This window comes from Balaenoptera borealis (assembly GCF_965194805.1).
Source record: "Balaenoptera borealis genome assembly, chromosome: 11".
Taxonomy (NCBI): domain Eukaryota; kingdom Metazoa; phylum Chordata; class Mammalia; order Artiodactyla; family Balaenopteridae; genus Balaenoptera; species Balaenoptera borealis.
The window spans coordinates 89,012,995-89,038,909 of NC_138868.1; the positions used below are offsets into that span (position 1 = coordinate 89,012,995).

Genomic DNA, 25,915 nt, shown 5'->3' on the forward strand with positions numbered 1-25,915 from the left:
TGTGCCAGAGAAACATTTTCAAAGCAACTGTGGCTATAGATAGATACTAACCTCTCCAATTTAGAATCAGGAATCATAAAACTGATATTTTATCTATATCACATCTGTATGGACAAAAAAGCCTTGAGAAAGGTACAGGAAATAGCTTTAGGGGGATAAAAATAACAAGTGAGGTTTAAGACTTTTGGCTCAGCCAGATGAGTTATTAATTTTGCTTGATTTTAAAAATGTGTCCAGTGGTAAGAAGTAATTATGATTGGTATTCAAGGGGGGAAGAACTTTTAAAAATAGAACAACTAGAAAGCAGGCTTTCCTCTAAAACCATCTGGCCTTAGGGGTGGGTAGGGGTGATGGGCTGGGAGAGGTCTTAGTGTATAGGTGTGGCTGGGTCCTTAGGTATGAATGTGCCTCAGAGCTTACAGAGTTCAGTCAGTGGAGGCTGGCCCGCTGGCAACAGTCTGAATTATGAAATTTTAGAGTTTAGCCCTAAGGGATAAGTAGTTACTCTTATTTCTAAATTTTGAAGTTATAAGGCTGGTATTTTGATAATTTCATAGATCTTACTAACCCTTTAGACTCACTAAAAAGTGAGACACAAATTCAGAGGTCCTAGGGAAACAATTTCTTTCTAGGGGAGAGATCTCAGACTATGGCTGCAAAAGGACCTACAAGGTATGGAGCTCTCTAAAACTAAGCAGAATTTGACAAGATAGATACAGACTTAAGAGGCATTATTAGTTTGCAGGTGGTAGCTGAAACTAATAAATTAAAGGAAATCACCAAAGGTAAAAGGCTATAACAATGTGTGTGTGTGGGGGTGGGGGTGTGTGTGTGTGTGTGTGTACACATAAAGAGGGGGAAGGTAGTGGGGAGGGAATATCCGTTATTAAAAGGAAGACCAAATGAGACTTTTAGAAAGGCATATATCAGGCAGAAGAAGACAATCAGGAGAAAGCAGCTTCAATAGGAGAAGAGTTTCATAAAGGAAGGCAAATCGACATTGGTAAGTATCACAAAGTATCAGTAAGGACACAAGTATGAGATGTCTAATCTTATTCTGGATTTGGCAATAAGATGCCATTGGTGACCTCTGCCATAGTTAGTTCACTGAATTAGTGGAGAAGTAAGCAAATGGTCCTGGACGGAGAAATAAAAAGAAAAGTAGAGTCAACAAGACATAGATTATTCCCTTAAAATATTTAGATAAGTAAACAAAATACTAAATTTGAGGTAAGGTTTCATTAGGAGAGTTAACTTCATGAAGTTGTACAAAGAGGGTAGGAGTTAATGAAACAGCAGGCACTAAAGTATGGGAGAGGTGGTAATAACTGATACAAGATCCGAAAGAGAAAAGATGAAAACAGAGTATTTAAACCATGAGACTCGAGTAAGTCTGAAGGTGCAGGTAAACAGGGTTAGAAATTCAGCCTACATTCTATATTTTCTCACAAGGTACATGCCTAGACCTCATTTCATTTACCGGGGAACTACTACATGTTTGTGAGCATGTGTGGGGGAGGGTAGAGGTTTTGAAGAAAAGAGTCAAATTGCAGAATAAATAACCTCATTGTGGAAAAGGAAAGAAAGAGCACTAGTGCAACTGATTTTTTTTTTCTGGCTGCAGGATCTTAGTTCCCCAACCCAGGCCCCAGCAGTAGTGAAAACACTGAGTCCTAACCACTGGACTGCCAGGGAATTCCCTAACTGGTGATTTCTAATTATAGATTCAGGAAACAAATTGATGTTTGAGAGTTAAGCTTTTTAAGATGAGAATTTAAGGATTTAGGGAGAGGCAGTCCAGACTAAAGAAATACCATGTGCAAATCTGTTTTTTTCTTTTTTTGGTCGCACCTCGCGGCATGTGGGATCTTAGATCCCTGACCAGAGATAGAACCCACGCCCCCTGCATTGGAAGCGCGGAGTCTTAACCACTGGACCGCCAGGGAAGTCCCCCATGTGCATATTTGGATACAGTTACGTGAATGAGATATGTGAGTAGAAAACCACAGTGAGTGAGGAGCCTAGAGAAGACAGGAAGAGCTGAATGTCTGAAATTTCCCATGCAGACAATGAAGACAGACTGAAGGATTTCGAGTAGGGAGTAAAGGCAATCTTATCTGTGTATCAGAAACTATGGGAACTGAAAAAGTTACATCGGAACAAAGAAGGATTAAACTGAAGGCAAAAGATGACAGAGGCAAAGGTATTTATTTATAGACAGACTGTTAAGAAGCCTACTGCAATACTTCAGGCGAGAAGTGATAATTTAGGAGAGGATGGAACAGAAGACATAAAGAGACTGCCAAAGCTCAATTAAAGGTGATGATGATGATACTGATACCATTAATATTTAGGGGGTTAATATGTGCCAGATACTGGCTTAAGTTACTTTACTACACTAACTTATTTGATGGATATAGAGAATGCGGAGCAAAGATAATTGAGAATCTGAAAACGACATCAAGATTTCAGTTATTTCTGAATAATCAGTAGTGGTATCAATAACAAAAAGAGATCAAGGAGTACAGGGGAAGGGAAGGGCAGGATCCAGCAAAAATTTTTTGATAACTATGTACTAAGCATGGTTCTAGTCTCTTAGGACTCAGCAGCAGACAAAATATCCCTGCCCACATGAAGCTTACATTTAGTTGCTGGGGGAGGCACACAGATAGCAAACATAATACATTATATAGTTTTTTAAAAAGGTGTTAAGTACAATGTAAAACAGGAATACTGGAGCAGAGGAAGAGAAGTGTGTATATGGGCACATGTAGGGGAACATGAAGGTGAAGTTTAAGTAAACATTTAAAAGATTTGAAGTAGAGCAGGCAAAGAGAACGGTCAGTATATAAGCTGTATGTTCAAGTAGGCCTGGAATGTTTAAGTAGGCCAGTCTGGTTGAGAATAATAGAAAATGACTTTCAGAAAGCATATCAGGAGACTTCATCACCTAAGGTCCCACGGGGCATTTTAAAGACTTTTTATCTTTTACTGTGAGGGAAATGGCACTGTAGGGTTTTGGGCAAAAGAGTGGTTTGATTTAAGTGATATAGAGGATCACTCTAAGTGTTAAATAGAGAACAGACTGCAGAGCAATGATGGAATCAGGGAGACCAGATAAATGACTACTGTGGAAATACAGGTAAAAGATGATATTCATGACTTGAATCAGGGTGAGAAGTGATAAACAGTGACTAGGATCCTAGATATAGTTCTAAGGCAAAGGTAACTAGATTTTCCAACACAATGGAGGACAGAGAGAAATCAAGCATGATATCAATATCTTTAGCCGGAGCAATTACAAGACAGAGCTGTGGGTTTGGAGTGGGCAAAGATCAGGAGTTCACATTTGAACAGAAGTATGAGATGTCTAATTAGGTATCCAAAAGGACATGTTGAGTAGCTAGCTAGATATAAGAGACTGGAATGTAGGGAAGAGGTCTGGGCTAAAGATATAAATCTGGGATCAGCTAGATTATATTTAAAGGTAAGAAGCAGGATGAGATGACCAGTGGATAAAGAAGATCATGTAATAAGCTAAATGACTTGCCAACTCAGAGGGGAGAAGAGGAGGAACTAGAGATACAGAAGGAACATTCAGGAAGATAAGAGAAAAGCCAAGAGTGTGTAGTGTAATGGAGGCCAAGTAAACAGAGTATGTCAGGTGTTATTAGGCTTAGTACAATAAGGATAGAGACATAATCACTGGATTTAGCTAGTGAGAGTCCCCAAAGACCGTAAAGGCATAGTTTTGGTGGAGCTGTAGGAGTGAGAACGTGGTAGGAGTAGATTCAAGACAAAAAAGAATTGGAATACCCAAAATAGACAAGTTTTGCTGCAAATGGGAGCAGAAATGGGCTTGTAGCTGAAAATGGGGCAGCGGGGAGGTACGTGTTGGAAAAATCAAAAGTTTTTTTTAAGATTGGATAAAGAAGCTTCTATGATGATGAGGATGATCCAGGAGAGGGGGGGAAATGATATAGAAGAAAAGAAAACTGCCACAACAATGTTTTTGAGTAAGGGATGGCAGACAGAAAATATGATGTAGTTCACAAATGGAGGGATTGGTTCCAAGTTTATTTAGTAATTGGTAGGAAATATATGGGTACAGGGCTTGGTGGGTTGGGAAGATGAGGTAGGGGAAGTCTCTGGCAGTTTTCTTCTGGTGCTTCAGTTTTCTCACGGAAGTAGCATGCAAGGTCATCAACTGAGGTTGAAGAAGAGGATGTACCAGAAGTCACAGGATAAAGGAGAAAGAAAGAATGGTCTAGAAGAGTGGGAGAATAAATTAAACTACTAGGGAAATATATAGTATGACTACTGGGCAGCATTAAAGGGTTCACTGTCACACATTTAAAGTCAAATTAGTCATCAAGGTTGAATGCTTTTTTTTCCTTAGACACCTTTAGTTACTAGGCTTCAGTTAAGAATAAGGAGAAAGAAAAGAGTAAGGCCAGTGAAGGGTGGTACGATAAATGGATCCTACAATTTATTGGTAGACAGAATGTTTTTAGGATTGCTGGAGGTAGAATTCTAGAGGGAGTAAAGCTGAAAAGACAAGAGGTGATAATCAGAGAATGAAATGTATGAAACTGAGATTGTGAGGTGGGCATATTAATAGCTTCAGTGGTGGCAAAAAACCCAACTGAAAACATCTATGAGGAATATTTTAAAAATATACCATACATAGCTCCCTAAAAGGTTATGAAAGTTTACAAAGAGAAAAAACAATAAGTGATAAAGTAGAGGGGTAAAACATTAAAAATGCAGACCAATAATACCCACTATGGATTCTAACAGCCCAAAATATAACCTAGTTGTTAATGTCCTAAGAGAAGATGCAATCAACTGCCAGAGTATTCCACAGTTAGACCAGATGAACTGCTCTAGAGCAGGGACTCTTCCACATAGTGTTTGCTGCATAGGAGATAAGGGAATCTGATGAATATAATGAGCAGTATTCTCAGCAGCAATGTTTACAAACCTATTACCCAACATTTTCAAATTAGAAAGGTTGATCACAGGAGCATTTTCACACAAGCAGTAAGTTACCCGTGCAGAGCATCCAAGTCAGACCAGACAAGACCACTGCAATGATACTTCTAAATCAGAAAGGGTGGAGCCAGAATGTACTGAGCCTCAAAAGGCAAAACAGTGTATTTTTCCAGATGTAAGTCATACATAAAAAATAGTGAACCAAGCCCTATCTCAATCTGATCATTTTTTAAATAGAAATAGAAAGGGGCTGGAGTTCAGGAAAGAAGAGTCTCATCCACAGTCTAGAATTCTATGTACCATCCCCATTCAAAACTGTTTATAAAGTATCAGTGCATGCAGAAGAATTTGCATCTAATTAATTTATGATTAGGAATTAATACTGGAAAATATGCAATGACATTGAAAGAAGTTCCTTTTGAATTGCTTTAAATCTGAGGCTCTGCAAGCATGAACATCTAGGTTAAGAAAGACTGGCGAGAATTCAAGGAAACAACACTTACGTATTGCTGATGGTAGTAGGAAAATACTCTGAAAGTATCAAATTTAAAATATACTGACCCAAGTGAAGAAACTTACTCCATAAAAATAAAAGCACCAAAATATAAAGAAATATGTATAACGATGTTTATTGCAACATTATTTGTAGTGACAAAACTGGAAACAAACCTACTATGGAGTATATTATGCAGTTATAAATCACTATCAGTTGACAATATTCTTCACTTATTGAGAGAGGGAAAAGCAAGTATTAGAGTAATATGTTTGCATGATTCTAATTTTTAAAAAGTACAGTTTTCATATACATGGATATTTATTTGTTCAACAAATGTTTACTAACATGCCAGGTACCATTTTGTAGTTCATACAATCTAGTGGTAGAGAGAGACAAACACGATAACTAAGTAAAATACAGTATTTAGAATGTTAGAAGATGAAAATAAAGAAGGGAAGAAGAGTAGGAAGAATGTAAAAGGGAGACTAAAATATGAGGCAAGTGAAGTGACATTCAAGGCAGAAGGCATAGCAAGAGCAAAAAGGACGGTCATCATGGATAGAGCAAAGTGACCAAGAGAAAGTAGTAAAATAAGATCAGACAGGTGTAAGAAGTGGTGTGAGTGGGCAGAACATGTAAGGTCTTAAAAGGCTTTAAAGGTTAGAAGTGAGGACTTTTAGTTAATTACTGTACCAGGTTTTGAACTTCAGTTACCTTACAATGATGGCGTATGCTTTTCTTTTAGTTATCTTTGCATAGTTCACAGTTTAAACTGAACACATTATTGTAATAAAGAAAAAAGAAAAAAAATCATTGAAGTTGATTGAGAATAGACATGCACAATAGGACATTCCTAAAAGCTGCTTCTTGACTTTGTGATCCACAGGTATGCAGTAAATCTCTAAATGTATTTCATGTAATGTATAAACAACAAAGGTACGAAACAATTAAAGATTTTATTTAAAAACAGATATCTATGTCTCAGCTATAGAAAGGATGCCTTCTAAGATTTATAAAAATGCAAAAGGAAACAATATTATGAAATAACTATTACTTAGTGATTCTAACATCTAAATATGAGAGAGTAATGCAAAAACAGGATATTATAATATTATAAGGAGAAAGCACTAAAAGGTAGGTTGACTTCAATTAAGGGAGGAGAGGAAAGCAGGGAATTTAGAATAAAAAAAGTGAATTTAAATCTTAGCCTAGCTTCAGCAAGTTACTTAACTTCCCATAGATTCAGTTTCTCCATCTGTAATATGAGGGTAATAATATTTCTTACAGAGAAGACTCAAATAATACATAATCTGTCATACAACTTGGCCCTATTTCATTGCCTGGTATTTAGTAAACATTAAATAAATATTTGATGAAACTGAATATTAAAAATAGATAAAGTAACAGTTACAATAATTATAACAATATCTGTTCTCAATGTGTTCATATTCAATTAAAACTTCAAAGTGGCCAAAAAAGCTAATTTTCATTTGATCAGAATCTAAACTAGGAAGTTGTTAAAATGAAGAACCTCTGATTTTAAATATATTTTTCAGAAAATAATAGTGTATTTTCACATTGACTTTAGAACAAAATGTTTAAAATAATTCATATTTTCTTTATGTGAGATGAAATATATAGCTTAACAAAGTCAGTAAGTCTAATTAAAAAGAATGGACCTGACTCAAATGAAAAATGTTATATATACAATTGACCTGTGAACAGCACTGTGCAGGCCCACTTTATGCGGATTCTTTAAAATAAATAAGTACTACAGTACTACATAATCTGTGGTTGGTTGAAATCCATAGGCTTGAAACTGCAGATATGAAGGGCCCAAGTGTAAAGTTACACCTTGATTTTCAACTGCATGGGGGTGGGGGGCCCCAGCCCCCACTATCACTGCATATCCTTTATAAATCTAAAAAGTGTATGTTAAATTTCATAGCATTTTTAACCTTTTTAAAAAAGATGAAATATGGCAGAATATATATTCCATAATATTCAATACCAACCAATTCTTTTCCTACTATTACATTCTAGAGTACAGTTATTGATAGGAACAGAGAGTAAAGAAGCAGCTATGGGACTGCCCAAACTGTACATTTGTTTGGAGTGTTTTACTCCCCATGGGAATAAATGGGAATGATACTGTAGCGTGCCTGAAAGAGAAAAATACAAGAGAAATCATCCATTTAAAAAGGTACACATTAAGGGGCAGGAAAGGAATAAAGACGCAGACGTAGAGAATGGACTTGAGGACACGGGGAGGGGGAAAGGTAAGCTGGGACGAAGTGAGAGAGTGGCATGGACTTATGTATACTAACAAATGTAAAATAGATAGCTAGTGGGAAGCAGCTGCATAGCACAAGGAGATCAGCTCAGTGCTTTGTGACCACCTAGAGGGGTGGGATAGGGAGGGTGGGAGGGAGACGCAAGAGGGAGGAGATATGGGGATATATGTATATGTATAGCTGATTCACTTTGTTATAAAGCAGAAACTAACACACTATTGTAAAGCAATTATACTCTAATAAAGATGTTAAAAAAATAATAGATATACAATAAATTTCATGCATTTAAATTGTACAATTTTATAAAAATAAAATAAAATTAAAAGGTACGCATTAAACATTCCATCAACTGGTCGTATTTCACTAGTTGGTCATGGCTTGGTAGTGTATGCCTTCGTAGTGTATTTGGTACTTCTGATAAATCCGTTGGCAACAAATTACAAGGTCTACGATCAATGAAGTACAGACTTGGATGGGGATTAAGAGAACAGTTGAGATAATTGAGCATTAGAGGCTAGGTTCCCTGACTTGCAGATCAATGCAATTCCTACAATAACATTTTGTTAATTTGATTATAAAGAAAACTATTTTAACGATATAATGATGTTTAAAATACTCATAATTCTCTCCACTATTTGAGCCAAACTTGGAGAGAAAACCATGTACATAATTTAAAGCAAAACCAAAACGAAACAAAAAACCACAGATTACAAATTAGGAGGAAGAGAAGCTGAAAGGAAAAAAGTAGGTATTTTTCATATGTAAAGGTTACCATTACCTTTTCCAAGTCTAACTCCTCTAATAAAATGCTGGCATTTTTGTTTGCTTCAGCAGCCTGTCTATCTTTGGCTTGTACTATCGACTCATACAAAGGTGACACTTCTTCAGCATCTCCTAAAATGAAAAATTAAGATGTTTCCAGACTCAAAAAATTAACAATTAGAGATTCCTGAAAACATGAAAATATTAAGGTACCTGAATGAACATAAGCAATAAAGATCAGTAGTAGGGCAAAACAAGAGTGCAAATAAAAACATAATTTAAATGGTATATTTTAAAAAACACATAAGCAAAGAGCCTCTATTGTTCTTCAAAATAATATCCATTTGACTGGTACTAAAATTATTTACTCCTGTAATTTAAATATGAGAAATCATACTGCAAATAGAGCTGCAATAATCTGTCAGCTGGTTAGTGGGCTAAAGGAAAAGGTCAATGTCAACAAAAGAAAATGGGTTTAAAACAATTTAAAATACTTATCTGGCAAGAACTGTTCTCAAATATTTAAGCTTTGTTGCTATAACTTCTTGTGCTAGAATCATTCATAAAAAGCACGTATTTATAGACTTATCTCAGTGATTTCATTCTTAGAACATACACTTTTTGACAGGAAAGGGATATTTCCCTATGAAGACAAAAGCTTTATTTTTAATCTCTGCCCCCCTTCCATAAGGGGTATCCAGGAATATTAATTGTCATAAATGAATCTAGAGGCAGACAAGACAGTGGATTAGCTATGTTAAATAAAACTTATGGGAAAAAGCTGTTCACTATCATGTGATAACTGCTGAGAAAATGAAAGACATTTTTAGATTTTCAGAGGCATGTCTTAGGATTTTATTCAAATATTTTTATCTCAATTAGAATTCTAAAGGGATTTATTTTATTTTCCGTACTTTCCCTGCAAAAATCCTAGCTAATTCATTCTTAAACTGACAGTTACTCCAACTTTTATATTATGTTGAACATGTTAAGAGTTTTCTTGACCATAATTAAAAGTACTGTGTTAATTTTTGTTTAGGTCTAAAAAAAATCCACTGACTTGTTCCTCTCAGAAGAGATATCTATCTGGATAGATTATAGCACTAATGAATAGTAACAATAACTTGCTTTAGATTGTTTAGTATTTACATTAAAATTAAATTAGCTTAAGTACTATTTAAAAAGATAAAGTAATTCTAAAACAGAAAAAGTTTTATTACTTCATGAGGTAAGTAAATCATCTGAAGAGTTTCTTAAATATTATACTTCATTCCCAAATACTAGATAAATGAAAATTGCTATGTACCACACATTATTGCTCAAACTAAGACTTTTTTTACCTTAGTGTGGAATATACATATATATAAAAAGCCAAATGAGATCCCAAGCTCATATAATGGGAATGAATTTAATCAGTATATTACCTTATCAGTGATCGTTGCTATGTATCTCATACATTCAGAATCTGATGGAAACTGATTGACTTCTTTGACTAAGTAGCGCACCACCTTCACATGACCCTAAAAAATAGATATTAATGTCAGACTGAAAACAGACTCTATCAGGATTCAGTGAATCTAGTCTGTCTTAACTAAGATTCCATTAACATTAGTGCCACAAAATAAAGACTTAAATTGGGTATTATTCGCACTTTAAATGAAAAAGAGACAGGCTTTGGTTCTTATAAGTTAGATAAATCTACATTGTTCATTTTCATCCTACCCTCCAAAAAAAAATACAGAATAACGTGACCTAAAATTCTAAACCATTCTGAATTTAAAAAAACAATAAAGTCAGTTTGAAGAAATGCAGGATATGTGTGAAAGAAAAGAAAAACCTCATCTTCTTTTTCTAGCTAATTCGTTAGAACTGAGCATCCAGTTTCAATTTGAAGCATCAAGAGAGCAGAAGTAACAATTTTGCTCTTTCTTTGAGATAAAACCTGAATGCATAGCACTATACTAGGTAGTGGAAAAGAAATAACATAACTTCCTTAAAGCTTGAGCGATGATTATATTGTTCACTGTAACACAGTTCACTAAGTTCAAAACCTTTAGACCAGCCTTCAAGAGGCTCTCTACTTTCTCTAATCCACACTATTACTGACACAACACATATAAACAGATGAATAAACATCTGTTTATATTTAGTACATTTCCTCTATTGCATTTATTTCTTCCTTCTCATCCGCGTCCTTTTGAACTATCCCTATCTTTTAATGAATAGCTTAAATGCCATTTGCACCTTTCCCTGATATCTCACCAACACTTCTACAGTATTTAATCTATTTATATGGGACAACTCATACAGCTACCTGACTTTGTGTGTGGATCCCTGATTATTACATTTTGTACAAAATACAGCAGTTGGAATCTGTACAATGTAATATGCCAACAATTACAGTTGTACCTGGTAGGCACTAAGAAAATAAATAATGGAATGAATACAAAGAGTATAAAAGATAAGTGCCTTTCTTAAGGAGCTAAGTCTATTTGGAAAGATGAGATATATGCATGTTAGATGTTAAGGTAATAACAATATGTATTTGTCAAAATAAATGATAAAGATAATAATGAATTGTAGAATTTCTACAACCTTTAAGAGATTAGGTATCTCAATGTGAGCTCAAATGGAATGGGAAGAGTTTCTGTAGAAGGGGAGATTTACACTGTACCCAAAGAATGAGTAATTTTGGAAGAATGAGGAAGGACATGGGCATTCCCAAGATGAGAACAAAGGTGCTATGAGAGACAGTGACAAAAGACCAAGCAAGGAGAAGACTCCACATTAGGGACTCAATGGGAGATGAGTTCTAAAAGCACTAGATTGGGCTTTGAATAACAAACTAAGATTGGATTTCAAAGGATTACAGAGACTGGGGAGACATGAAAAGGTACTTGAAGAGGATACTAACATAGTGAAATGGTTTGGATGATAAACTTGATATGCTAGCTTGCTTGGAGAAGAGGTAGGTAGCCACTGAGAATAAGTTTGATTAGCGAGGAAAAAAAATTCAGAGAGTCAGTGGGAAGGTAGTCTAGAACACCCAGGGAGGAGGTGGTATAAAGAACAAGAGTCAGAGAGAATAATAAGAGAAAAAGGAAAAGATGATTTTTTACAATTTACATATTAAAAATTTTCAATACAACAAAGTAATTTGGAATCTATAAGAGATTTTACCTACGTGAATGACAAAACTCAAAATTATAATCCCTGGAATAGTAGTCTGGCTTCCCCAATAACAAATCAGACCTGCATTTACGAGATCAACCAAAACATTAAATCAAATTACTTATACACAGTTCTGTGCTATGCATTACAGAAAGCTTCAATTTCACAAGATTTATTTCTACTTCTGAAGGTTTCAAATACTGGCAGCTGAATTTTCATTTTTCCTTTTTTCCTAGAAATTAAAGTGAATAATTAAAAATGGAATCAATTTAAGTTAAATTTTTCTCTGCTGTGCTAATACAAGAAAACACTCATTCATAAACAGGTAATTAATTACTCTTAGTTGGATTTATATTTTGTGAAAGATTAAGATTGCAACTAGATTTTGCAAATACTACTTAGAACAACTTTTTAAAAGTTTACTTAGCTTTGACATCCAATATGGATACTATTAATGGCTTTTCTGGCATGCCTGTACCTACCTTTCAATGTTGCCATCAGAGTGATTATTTGCTTATTATTTTACTGCTTTCATCACTACTGTTAGATCCTAAAATGAGAGTCTTTAGTGATAATTAAATTATGCACTTCCTAGCCTAAGTGAAAAATATCCAAGTGACTGAGGATGAAAGACTTCTACCTCCCTAAATGCTGCCATAAGAGGAGTTATCTTGCGGTTATCAGCTGCATCCACACCTGCACCTGCTGGCACCAGTAACCGAACCACGTCAAGGTGTCCACCATTTGCTGCCAGCCACAATGGAGTGTTCCCCTTCTTGTTACGTACATCAATGTGAGCACCCTTAAATGCATGACACAAATGTCACTTTTAAATGAAATGACACAGATAATAATAAAAATCAACTATGAATTTTGTGAAAATATTTTGTAAAGGAAAAAATTGTTTAAAATATATAGGTCTAAAATATATTTCTCTCTCAGAATTACATTACAAAGAATTTCCAGTCATCAAATTAAAAGCCACTGAATCAAAACTAATGATACATCAATAATTGCTTTTCTTATTTTAAAAATAATGACTCTGTGCATAATTCTGAGCTTCAAATCCTGAGAAAATGTAAAATTTTCTTTAGTGAAAAATAATGGTACATCTTGTTAATATCATAATATATTAAACAGTATCCTAGAGCATAAACAGTATCCTATGAGGGGATTATATCTTTCAGATTATTTGTATTCATGTATTTATATTATGTGGCTTCATAAAAGAATGAATCTTAAAATAACATGAAGATTTAGCACTCAGTGGGTATCATGGTAGATAAGACTCATGGTAAATAACTAGTTGATAGTAGCTACTACTCATTACCACTGTTAGGACACCATGCAAAAGTCTTTCAGACTGTTAAAGTAGGAAATCCAATTAGCATACAAGCAACTTTGAAAGACTCGCAAGTAACTCCTAAGTGACTGAAAACAAAAAATATCCTGGACTCTATCTTATATCTTGAACAGTTCCATAACTGTCTCTTAAAAGCCCTAATTACCATAAAGAACAAGAAAATCAACAATGAAGCCTTAGATTATTGCCAGACTTAACAAGACTTAAGGTGATATCTCTGCAAAACTGTGTGGGAGATGTGAATATGGATGACAATAGCTGGATGTTCAAATAGCTTATTATAGTACTTGAAAAGTATACACACAGACAAAAAAGGAAGAAAAGAAGTATTTCAAGATTGCACTGAAATATATTAAACAATGCAGCATAGCTCTGGATGGGTGGAAAATAATAGAGGTAAGTTTAAAACAAAAAAAATACACTGCAGTTTATAGAAGTAATCACATTTGATTTTTTAGTAGTTCAAGTTGCACAGAGAATAGTAATCACTAGTAACACCATGTTCATATATGAAGGGTATGGTAGCATCATACCTGCCAATGAGAAGCTCACAGAATTTATAATGCCCTTTATCTGCTGCTATGGTTAAAGCTGTATCTCTCGAGGAGGGCACTGGAGGGGCATTAACATCAGCACCTTTATCCAAAAGAACTCGGCCCACCTCTGCATATCCACCAGAGGCAGCTTCCATTAGCGGTGTGAGGCCAGTCTAGGTTTAGTGAAAAACAAAAAACAACACGTAAGAGACCAGAAAGTACTAAAATGTTAAAGAACAACGATCTGGGGGAGCAATACGGTATAGCTATTACAAAATTCACGACTAAATTTCAGCACTGACACTGCTAACCTCTCTCAGTTACAGTGAGGTCTACTGAAAGCAGATGATTCTACCCAATGTCCATTTGTTGGTAAAAATTTTAAGACACATGTACTTGGCATATAACTGGCACTTAATAAATGCTCCCTCTCTTCTCTTTCATAATACTACACAGTTTTCAGCTGATAACCCCCATGTCATTATTACCTATAAAAATCTATTGCTGAGGTATTTTCAAGAGTTCATGCTTAACTGAGTCATACAGAATGATTTCTGTTTAAATATATATGTAAGAGATAAATGTTACTACAAAGTACTAGAAGTATAATTAGCATATTGCTAATGTACACCTTAAATGTCAAAGCAATAAATCCATGGGTAAATCTCAGACTTTTTCTTACCTTAGCTCTGTGTTCCACATTTGCTTTTCTATCAAGCAGAAGACTAACCACTTCAGTTCTTCCTTGGAAGCAGGCTAAGGTAAGGGCAGTGTTCCGATTGGTTTCTCTTTGAGCATTTATGTCAGAGCCCATGTCTAACAGGAGCTTAATGGCAGCTGTGTGCCCATTCATAGCTGCTAACATCAGAGGAGAAATACCCAATTTGCTACCAGTTCTGGGGGTGGAAGTATGGGGAGAACAAAGGGAAAAATATATTTTTTAAATGTCCCACAAAAACTAGATGATAATACAGAATTCTACCTTAGGATTTAAGATTCTTTATTCTGCAGAATTATTTAAAAGAATCATTCTTCTCAGCCCTACTAAATCTTTGACATATTACCAAGACTACACTACAAATCTTTTACTACCCAGAACTAGAATACTTTCTGTATCTCATTCAACATAATGACTTGGGCTGAAAAGTGATAAATTATTAAGTCATTATTAAAAATGAACTTTCCATTCTAAAGTATATACTTGCTTGCTTAATAAAAACATAAGACAGATGTGTTTACGTTTATCATAAGAAATAAAGTGATAATTTTTTCAAGTTCTATGTCAACAGTTTTAAACACTTAAATTTGAATTCTAAATTTGTAATGAAGGCATTTCCTAAATATGGCATTAAAAAAAGTGTTCTACAAATATCTTTAACATAACACTGTTAAAGGACTTGGAGAGAGAGAATAAAACTTGCCTAGAATTAATCTCAGCTCCTGCGTTTAGCAATATTTTGATAATGTTCACATAGCCACCAGAAGCAGCCAGGCTTAGAGGTGTGCAATCAGAAACATTCCTGTGCTCTTTATTTGCCCCTCGAGCTAACAATAGCTCCACCACCTGGAAAAAGAAAAGGAAAAAATGTGTTTTCTTCTTATGGTGAGACAACTTGCAAGGTGTATATTTCTGATTTCTCTTTTTTTCTACTTTATTGTATAACAAAAGAAGGGGAAAGTCATTCAACCTTTGAACAAAATCAGTCTCAAATGAAAGCAAAAGGTCTTAGAGGCCAATAAGGGGATAGTTTCTCAACTAAAATCCATTTTGGAATCTGCTGAAATGGCACAGTGTTTTCATTGAAAGATCTTGACCTCATGTGTTCTTGTGCAATGCTGTTTTGGAAATTAGTATTTCTGTACTATTCTATCACATAGTGGTAAAATAGAATAAGATTTTTTCATTTATACATGTAAATGTCCTTAAAATATTTTTTAAACTTAAAATCAAAAACTAAATGCTAAAAACATTTTTGGAATAAAGCTAACACTTATCTTCCCCCAATATTTTACCATAAAAACTTTTAAGCACACAGAAAAGTTGAAAAAAATTTACATACAATCATCACCTAGATTCTACCATTAACATTCTCCTCTACTTACTTTATCACATTTATTTGTCTGTCCATCATTTTTTGATGCATTTCATTTCTAAGTAAATTGTAGACACCTGTAATTTCCCTTAAACACATCAGCATGTGTACCATGAGCTAAACTCTTATTTGTTTTTAAGCTTTTTAGGTTTTTTTTAGGTGAAATTTGTAACTTTCAATAAATGCACAAAACTTAAGTGTATATTCACTGAGTATCGACAAATGCATAAACCTAATTTAAATCTGTTATTTACTCATGTTCTTTTTCAGTCAATCCTACCCAAAGATTAGTTTCATTTACCATAGATCTTCATATAAATCAATCACACAGTCTTTGAGAGTCATCTGTGTGTATTGCGTAGCATTCCATTATGTGAATATGCTGCTTTATCTATTCTATTGATAAACATCTCTACTGTTTCTAGTTTTGGGCAATTCTGAATAAAGTTGCTATGAACATTTCTTGTGGAAGTATATTTTCATTGCTTATGGGCTCCACCTAGTAGCAGAATTTCTGGGTGCATGTTTAGTTAAGAAATTGCCAAACCTGTTCCTAAAGTGGTTGCACTATTTATACTCTCATCAACAAGGAGTTCTGGTTGCTCCACATCCTCAGCAAAACTTGGTATTGTCAATCTTTATAATTTTAGCCATTCTAGTGGATGTGGTTGGTGGTACCTCACTGGGGTCTTAATTTGCATTCCCTGATAGCTGAGAATATTTAGCATTTATTTAAGTGCCATTCATAGATCTTTTGTCCATTATGTCATTTAATGCACAAAACAACTCTTTGACACAGGTACTAGCATCTTCATCTTCATTTTACAAATGAGGCATAAGGAAGTTAAGGATTGCTCAAGATCATAGCACTTATCCTTGCTCTTACTGTTAAAAATACATCTAACTGGGAAATAAATAAATGTTAATGAACAGTGCTTTGCCTTACTACCAGCTAAAACTTTACTCGTTTGAATAAAGCTATGACCAATTTTATTTTTATTTTTTTGGGGGGGGGGGTTTAAGTTCACATTCATAAGCATTTTCTTTTTTAAATTTCATTAAAAAAAATTTTTTTTGAAGTATAGTGGATTTACAAAGTTGTGTTAGTTCAGGTGTACAGCAAAGTGATTCAATTATACATACATATACATACTTTTTTTTTTTTTCAGATTCTTTTTCCTTAGAGGTTACTATAAAATATTGAGTCTAGTTCCCTGTGCTGTACAGTAGGTCCTTGTTGCTCATCTATTCCATACACAGCAGTGTGTATACGTTAATCCCAACCTCCTAATTTATCCCTCCCCCACTCCTTTCCCCTTTGGTAACCATAAGTTTGTTTTCTGTGTCTGTGGGTCTATTTCTGTTTTGTATATAAGTTCATTTGTATTTTTTTTTTAAGATTCCATGTATAAGCGATATGATTCTTATCCTTCTCTGAAGCTATGACTAATCTTAGATGACTTTCTATCACATTTTTGCTTTTAGAACCAGTAAGACTAACTGGCTTATGTAACAAGATCATAAAAACAAGCCCCCAAATTGGCATTAGGCTATTTTATTTTACAAACAGTCCCTTAAGCAATAAAGTAGAAAACCCTAATCACATTTCTAAAGTTTTCTTAATTCCTTTATGCAAAGATAACTGACCCTAGTTATCTTTCAGAGGGAATGGTCTATTCCCCAAAAGTAATAAACATTCAATATAAAAGAATTATTTTGTGATTTTATAGTAAAATGACTTTCTAATATTTTATTAATTACTTCAAAATACTTTACTGTTCTAATGACACCAAATAAAAGCAAGAGTGTTATAGGCAAAATTATTACCCTAAAAGACTTCTATAATTATTATAACCTCATCTGGTACATTTTAGTAAGAATACATAAAGATTACAGTAGGCTTTAACATTGCTTTGAAAGGAAGAAAATCAACTGATTTCTTTTTGATTCAATATTGAAAAATGTTATGAGACAAGTATTATTTCAAACCACACAGTGATTGAAAATTTCAGTTAAGTCAAAATTTTACTTTCATTATATACCAAAAACAGAACATTTACATTTCTGACTGATAGAATCACCTCCACTGTGGAATACAGAAAATAATTAGAATGGTGAAATAAAAAAGAAAAAGATTTTTAAGCTGAGAGTAGGAAACTCACCTGGAATGACCGAGAGGGCTTCCTAAATATAAGATTCAACAACTCCCTAATTGAGAAGTTACCAATCCATAGAGACAGCACGACTGGTGAATAGAACTGGATTTAAAAAACTGATTTAAAATGAGGTTATCCAACTAATTATTAAATGCCAGCAGAATGAGGTTATCCAACTGATTATTAAATGTCCGAAGAAGACACACAATGGAGCAAAGCTATGACCTCTTGGGCCTACACCTAAGCACACTAGCTGTTCTACCTAAAGAAACTAAAAGGTCATATAATATAACCGAGAACCTTTCCTCCAGAGTTGAGAAGGGCTGGGGAAAAATTAAAAGACAAAAGTACTCAGGACAACTAAAAATTGAACACTCTTAATTCCCTACTAATCTTATACATAGAGAGCAACAGAGGCTGAGCTTAAGTACCTTTCCCACTAAGTACTCTGGGACAGGAAAAGATGAGTGAATATAGGCCCCACTTATCAGGAGCTTGCTGATTTGATTTGGGATGTCTTAATCATTCTCTTAGCCTGAATGCAATATAGAGGGATTCCTATGGCAGTTCGTACTTTTACATGAGTAGGATAATAAACAATGTATGATTTTTCTGGCAAGACAGCTTATGCTAACACTAATTCTTATCCTTTTGCTAAAAGATTATAGTTTCAGTTAGTGTGATAAATCTTAATGTCTGTCCACTGTTACCACAAAATCATGTAAATTGAAGTGAACATCTGTTAAACAGAGAGAGACAAAAAATTACACTTGGGGACAATAATACCTCCTGTCTTCCCCCAGAACAAGCCAAAGATAGTGGTGTGTCCTTGGTTCTTTCTGACTGGGCTTCAATGTCTGCACCATTGTCCAGCAATATTTCCACAACACCAACATGACCAGCTGTAGCAGCCAAGATGAGCGGAGTAAAACCTGGAGTAAAATAAAGATCTTCTTAGCTAAGCAAAGAAACAGTGCTGTTTTCCATCAAAATAGGGCTACAAGTAGTATTTCGTCACAGAACACAAATAATTCAGAAGAAAAGTTAACAAAAGTAGGCCTTACCTTTCTTGTCTCTGTGCTCAATACTAGCTCCTCTCTCTAGCAATGTCTGTACCAGTTCCTCATGACCACCAGCACAGGCAAGCGTTAGCGCCGTGTCATGATTACTCTCAGTCTGTAAAAAATTGTTGATTAGCTCATTAGACAATTAAAAATGTTAACATCAATTACATAATATGTACATATACCAAATACACACACACACACACACACACACACACACACACACATATATACCATTCTACTATATCAAACATTTGGATAGTAAGTTTCTTTTTTTTTTCCACTAATGGTCAACTTGTGATTTTTTTAAAGACTACAAATAATATTTGAACTTTACGGGCAATTCTTAAAGCAAGCAAGAAGAAAAAAAAGTATGATTTTCAACATATGCTATTTTCAACTACATGCTTTAAGAAATACTACTGTGGACTCACTTTCCCTTCTACCCATAAATGGAGTAACATAGACAAGATTTATCTTCCTATCCCAAACGACAAAAAAAGACAAACTATTTGAAATGATGTTAGTTAGACAGGCAACACATGACAGTGATCACTGAGGACAGAAATGATTAACTTATTGTATTGCCTGGAGAGTTTCCAGGCTAAAGTGCAGGAAGAGGGTACCCAAACAGAGCCTGGCATTCTCCCTGAGTTGAAAAGAGAGTTTGGAGAAGTGAAGGTGGCTAGAATTCATGGGGTAGACTACTGGAGAGGAAGGCACTACATACAGAGAGTACTCCAGAGATCTGCAGAGGGCTCCCCTTGAGTCTTCAGCTGAGTTCTGATCAACACACGTGCATAAGAAAAATTACTGGAGGCCAGGGAAAGACTACCAGAAGGGACTGAACAACACCTAGAGCTTACACAGAACTGGGAATAGTTTGGTTCCCACAGCCAGAGCAGAAAGACCCTCAAAACACACAGAATATCAAGAAAAATCCTCAGCCATTAGGCCAAATTAGCTACTCTGGACCCATCTAACAAAGCTGAAAAACAAGTGTTGAAATGAAAAAATTATTTCCAAGTAACTTAACTGCATTAGAGGAACAAAGCCCCTAAAAGTTTAAAGGAACAAAAAAATATAATATACAATGTATTTTGAAAGACAAACACAATTATAATTGAGACATGACACTGTTTATATACAGTTTACTTCTGACTTATGCCAGTGATAGTGACCAATGATAGATTTGACCAGTGGTCACACTCTATCATAGTTTAAATACTTATTTAGTGAACTAAGTCCTCATGCTTTTAGTACTCTAAGCTTGTGCTACACAAAAAAGGTAACTACTAGCTACATGTGGCTATTAGTACTTGAAATATGGCTAGTGTGACTGAGGAACTAAATTTTAAATTTTATTCACTTTTAATTAATTTAAGTTTAAAATGTGATACTCGATTTGGTTATTGGAAACCTTTCCTGTATGTCTGGAGCAAATTGAGTAATGAAATCTACTTTTTAGCCATACATTTAATCAAATCTAAATGCAAAACAAGTATTTCCAATGAAGTCCAAGTTGAGATATATTTTAAATAGGGTGGCAAACCATCTGGATTTGCCCAGGATGGAAGGGATTACTGGGATGAGAGACTTTTGGTGCTAGAGTCAGGAAAGTCCTGGGAAAACCAGGATGATCTGACCACTCTAACCTGTAACTGTAACATACACACTGAATTTTGAAGACTTTTAGTATGAAATAAAAATGAGGAATACCTTAGTAACTTTTTAGTTTTGATTACATGTTTAAACAATATTATGGATATATTAGGTTAAATAAAATATTCTTTAAATGAATTCCTATTTCTTTTTGCTTTTTATTAAAATAAATTTATTTATTTATTATGGCTGCGTTGGGTCTTCATCGCTGTGCGCGGGCTTTCTCTACTTGCGGTGAGCAGGGGCTACCCTTCGTTGCTGTGCGCGGGCTTCTCATTGCGGTGGCTTCTCTTGTTGCAGAGCACGGGCTCTAGGCACGCGGGCTTCAGCAGTTGTGGGGCATCTGCTCAGTAGTTGTGACTCGCGGGCTCTAGAGCACAGGCTCAGTTGTTGTGGCACACGGGCTTCGATGCTCCGCGGCATGTGGGATCTTCCCGGACCAGGGCTCGAACCTGTGTCTCCTGCATTGGCAGGCGGATTTTTAACCACTAAGCCACCAGGGAGGTCCCTCTTTTTGCTTTTTTGAATGTGGCTACCAGAAAACATAAGATTATATGAGTCTTGCATTATTTTTTTATTGCATAGCTCTGTCTAAGCCATCTTCCCACTTTTACATATTCACCTCTATTACAGCATTTATCACCAATCTTCCTTATGTTAATATTACTTATGTGTCTATCACCCTCAGGGGACTATAAATTCCTGGAAGGTAATGAACATGTCTTATTTATGTTTGCATTCTCTACCTCTTAGTGATGTCTTGCCTAGGAAACAATAAATGATAGTTAAGTTGAATGAATGACAGTAGCTGTAAGTGTCATAGAATAAAAAACTATCACTAATAAAACAAAGGATTACATATATGAAATACATATTTACTGTGTTATATAATATTATATTTATTTCAGGTTTATAACGAAGGAATTATTACGTCTGATTTCAGAGAAAAGGAGACAAAGGTCAGAGAAATAACCTTCCGATGGTCACACATGCTAACAACTGGTAAAGACTGGTGTCAAAAAAAACCAAGAGGATCATGGATAACAAAATGCTGCTTACCCTCTTACATCAGAGAGCAGCCCTAAGGCACAGCTGACTGCGGTGAACAGAATGCTAAGTCCGTCTGTATTATGTGCGCTCCATGGTAGCGCATAGACAATCAGTAGAAGAGTCATCTTTATGATGAAGAGTCAACTTTATGATGAAGTTTACCAGGTTTCTAGAAGTCTTCTAGGGGTTAAAGAGTAATTTAGGAAACTGGTGCCAATCGTAATAGAGAATGAAGAGACAAACAAAACTTGGCAAAGGTAAGCATGAAAATTTTAGAGGATCAGTAAAATTTGGGTTTTTTCCACATTATAAAACGTCAATTCAATTGACATTTATTAAGCACCTTTTATATTCAAAGTACTCTGCTAGATACTCTAGGGCTGACAAATTAAGTAAATATAGTCTCTGCTCACTAGGAGTTTACAGGTTACTGTACAGGGCAAATTTAGGTTGAAACTAAGAGAGAAATACGAACAATGTGAGAGTTGAAGGAAAAGATATTTAAAGCCGAAGAAGAGGGGGAGGTTAGTCAAATTCCCTGGGCAACGTGAAAGTAGGTAACTTCACTATATTTCTGCATTAAGGTGAAATTAAAGCAACTAATATTTTACAACAATCTTTTTAAGACAATAATGAAAGAATTTAAAGATTCTGAAGTGAGACTTTCACCGCCCCCCCCCCACAAATACATACTACACATTCCCAAAATGGTAAGAAATATCCTGATTTGCAATATATCAAGAAACAATTTAACTGAAGTAGGAGTTTGGGTTAAAATTCACTACTGATAAGATACAGGTAGTTTTGAATTAAAGAAAACAGGTGTTTTGAATATTTCTAATCAAGGAAATGAAATGTAGGTGATGACTTTCTAGAAGGCAAAGTAACACTAAAGTTATGTTATTATACTGGTTACCAGGTCACATTCTTGGTCATATATCTAAGAGAAACCTGGAAAGGAAAAAGATGCCCAGAGCTTTGTTAAGAGCTTTCCAGGTTTATATTCTAAAGAAAATTTCCATTTAGCTCACAATATCATAAAATATATCATTCTGTATCATAACATGTTATGATGATTCAGGCTTATAAAAAATGATAAAATTATATTCAGTGTAAAAATATTCTGTAAATTACCAGTATGACTATTCAATTTTACAAGATAAAAAAACAAGCAAGAATCATAAGACAAATGCAATATTAAAGGAAAAGGCAACTTTGAATGAGCTAGAATATAAGTGAAAAAAACATATCTGAACTATAAAAAAGGAAGTATATCTATTAATTTCATTTAAAGTAATTAAATAAATTACTTTGAAAACTATTAGGATGTAAAGGGCTGAATATTTTTAGATCTCCTTAGTCCCAAATATCTCATTCTCTAACCATGTTAGGGGTCATATATAAGATTAAAAAGGATGGCACTTTAGGGCATTCAATAAATGAGAAAAATCAGTAAGATAGTAAATAACCTATTTAAAACACTTCATATAAACAAGTAGAATGAATGCATTTTAAAGTAGAATGCTTTAATGGCAGAGTATTTCATATTACTATTATGAGTTAAATAAGTTTTTTCCTGGTCTCCCTAATTTCTCATTAAATCGTGGTGAAACTGTTTTCCACATTGCAAAAACAGAAGAAAAGAGAAATACCAATGATATTTATACCATTAAAGGTAAAACATAATTTTACATACTCTACAATTTCAGTCTTGATATGTAGGTTAAATTTAACATCTACCTTCTTTAAAAGATGATGGAGGGCTTCCCTGGTGGCACAGTGGTTGAGAATCCGCCTGCCAATGCAGGGGACACGGGTTCGAGCCCTGGTCTGGGAAGATCCCACATGCCGCGGAGCAACTGGGCCCGTGATCCACAACTACTGAGCCTGTGCTCCGCAACAATAGAGGCCGCGACAGTGAGAGGCCCGCGCACCGCGATGAAGAGTGGCCCCCGCTTGCCGCAACTAGAGAAAGCCCTCGCAGAAAAACGAAGACCCAACACAGCCAAAATTAAATAAATAAATAAATAAATTTAAAAAAGAAAAGATGACTACTATCTTTAAAAAAAAAAAAGATAATGGATACATGTTAATTATTAAAAACAGGAAAAAAAAAGCAAAATTACATGAGGAGGTATTTATTTTTCTCATTCTTGAGATGTGCTAGAATAAGTTACTCCAAATGCAAGGAGAGCCTTTAGAAATATGAGAATAAAATGTCAAGCAGTTCAGAACTAGAACACAAGTTCAGTTCATGCCAGAACACAGGTTTTAGAACCTATGAACAGAACAACTAATTCTTTCTCACTTTTAGTGGCTAGTAGAGTTAATAAAAAGTTCACACTATAAAATACAGAAAATATTTAATTAATTCAGGGGATTCAACTCTAACCTTCAACCAGATTTATTGTTTCATATAAAACCACAGTTCTTAAAAATCTATATGTGATTCCTAATTTCCATATCTAGAGTACCCAGGTATAAGTTGTATTACACCACTCAAGCAAAATAAAAATAGAGATTAGAGCTATGTTATCAGAATGTATAGTAAAACAGTCCCAAATAATTACTTCAAACTATCATTTATTGATGTTTCCTAAAATAAATTTTGGTAACAGCACAGTGTGTAGTATTAATCTTAAAAGTTTTGATAGTATCCAGACAAACTTAATTCAATAAAACCATTACATGAGAGGGGGAGAGCCTGTGGCACACAAACCAAGGGTGATTTCTAGTTATAGAACATAAGATTTGAGGAATGTTATAAAGAATGCAAACTCTTATCGTCAGCATTCTTTAAGGGCCAGAAATTACACATATGATTCCAGCTAATCCTTGTTTAAAATGTTAGTTCCCTACTATAATGATCAACTAAAGGACCATTTTTCAAGAATCATTAGCATTTTAAAAAAGAGACTTACACACTGAGGCATTAAAAAATCACACTTCTTTTGTCTTTCCTTAAGTTAAGATTTGCGGTAAATATGCCGTATGGCCAAGGAAATATGCTAAACAGATGTAAAGATTAAACACACATGACCCTTTGCTATCTAGGCAGACCCATTTTCTCGATTTTAGACCCAGAGTCTTTTTTCCGTTTGTTTGAAAGCTGGCTCCACTAAAAATTGGCTGTTAGGCAAGGCCTCTTTCCTTACCTGTAAAATGGTAATAGTAACAGTACCTACTTCATGCGATTGTTACAGAGATTAAGTTAAAGAAGTAAGTATCTGTAAAGAGTTAAGAATGTACATGTTAAGTTTTGTTAAATAAACAAATGAAAGATCCAATTATTAGAGGATTTTTAATCTTTCAAAATAGAGGAAGAATCTTAGTATGAACTTTTTCATCATATCACCTGTCTGTAATGGCACAGTATTGTCACACATAAACCAAAATATCCATTACGTAAAATCTCATGGAATTTGTATTGAGAATCTAGAAAAAACTTCAGGTGGATGAAGCATAAAAGAATCTTTGTATTTATCACTTTAAGTACCTTCTTGGTGTCATAAAAACTAGTAAGTTAAAAAAACTAACACTGAAGGTTAAAGAAAAAATGGTGAACAATTATTTCCAAATCATTATTTTGTATTATGTGTTCCAAAACAGGAAATTTCTAATTTCTAACTATGCAATTATGGTAAACTCCATGAAAAGTATTGCAACTCATATTAGGCTAACCCAACTGAAAAGCCTCAATGTAAAGACCGGATAAAGAAGCAGACTTTTAAGGAGCCATAGTCAAATCTTTTTACATAAGTATGTCTACTACATTTAAAATGTACATCATTTTTTCAAATTAACTTTTTAAAAGTATTTATATGTAACTTCTCAGAAATTAATTTATGGTTGGTTGAGTGGTATAGTCAGGTAAAATTTCATTATCATGATAATCTCAAATTCAATAAAATCATGATCATACTTGATGGAACCTTTTCTGTAGCTGATTGATTGATTGATTTAATTTTGGCTGCACCTTGCAGCACGCAGGATCATAGTTCCCCAACCAGGGATCGAACCTGCCCCACTGCAGTGAAAGTGCAGAGTCTTAACCACTGGACCGCCAGGGAAGTCCCTGTGGCTGTTTTATTTTAAAGCATTAAAAGAAAGAAAAAAGAAAGAAACCCTGTATATTTTGGTGAAGTTTTACGTTTGCTTATGGATCAATTCTTGATCCCACAAAATTAGAAAATATACTTCTGGTTAAAACATTAACAGACTCAGAGCAAAACAGATTAGAGGAAAATAATGCAAATTCAATAAAAAGTTCAAT

At 34.6% G+C, this 25,915-nt stretch overlaps 1 protein-coding gene across 1 annotated transcript in view; it reads right to left on the reverse strand.

The window, feature by feature from the left end:
* The window catches only part of LOC309606640 (ankyrin repeat domain-containing protein 17-like), a gene marked incomplete at its 5' end in the record, with an annotated part of 51,641 nt that overhangs the window by 15,937 nt on the left and 9,789 nt on the right, over nucleotides 1-25,915 (reverse strand). Inside the window, 9 exon segments of the mRNA XM_082343935.1 lie at nucleotides 8,564-8,652; nucleotides 8,655-8,679; nucleotides 9,972-10,067; nucleotides 12,359-12,521; nucleotides 13,615-13,790; nucleotides 14,300-14,513; nucleotides 15,039-15,181; nucleotides 18,653-18,798; nucleotides 18,931-19,042. Coding sequence (XP_082200061.1) covers nucleotides 8,564-8,652; nucleotides 8,655-8,679; nucleotides 9,972-10,067; nucleotides 12,359-12,521; nucleotides 13,615-13,790; nucleotides 14,300-14,513; nucleotides 15,039-15,181; nucleotides 18,653-18,798; nucleotides 18,931-19,042 — 1,164 coding nt within the window.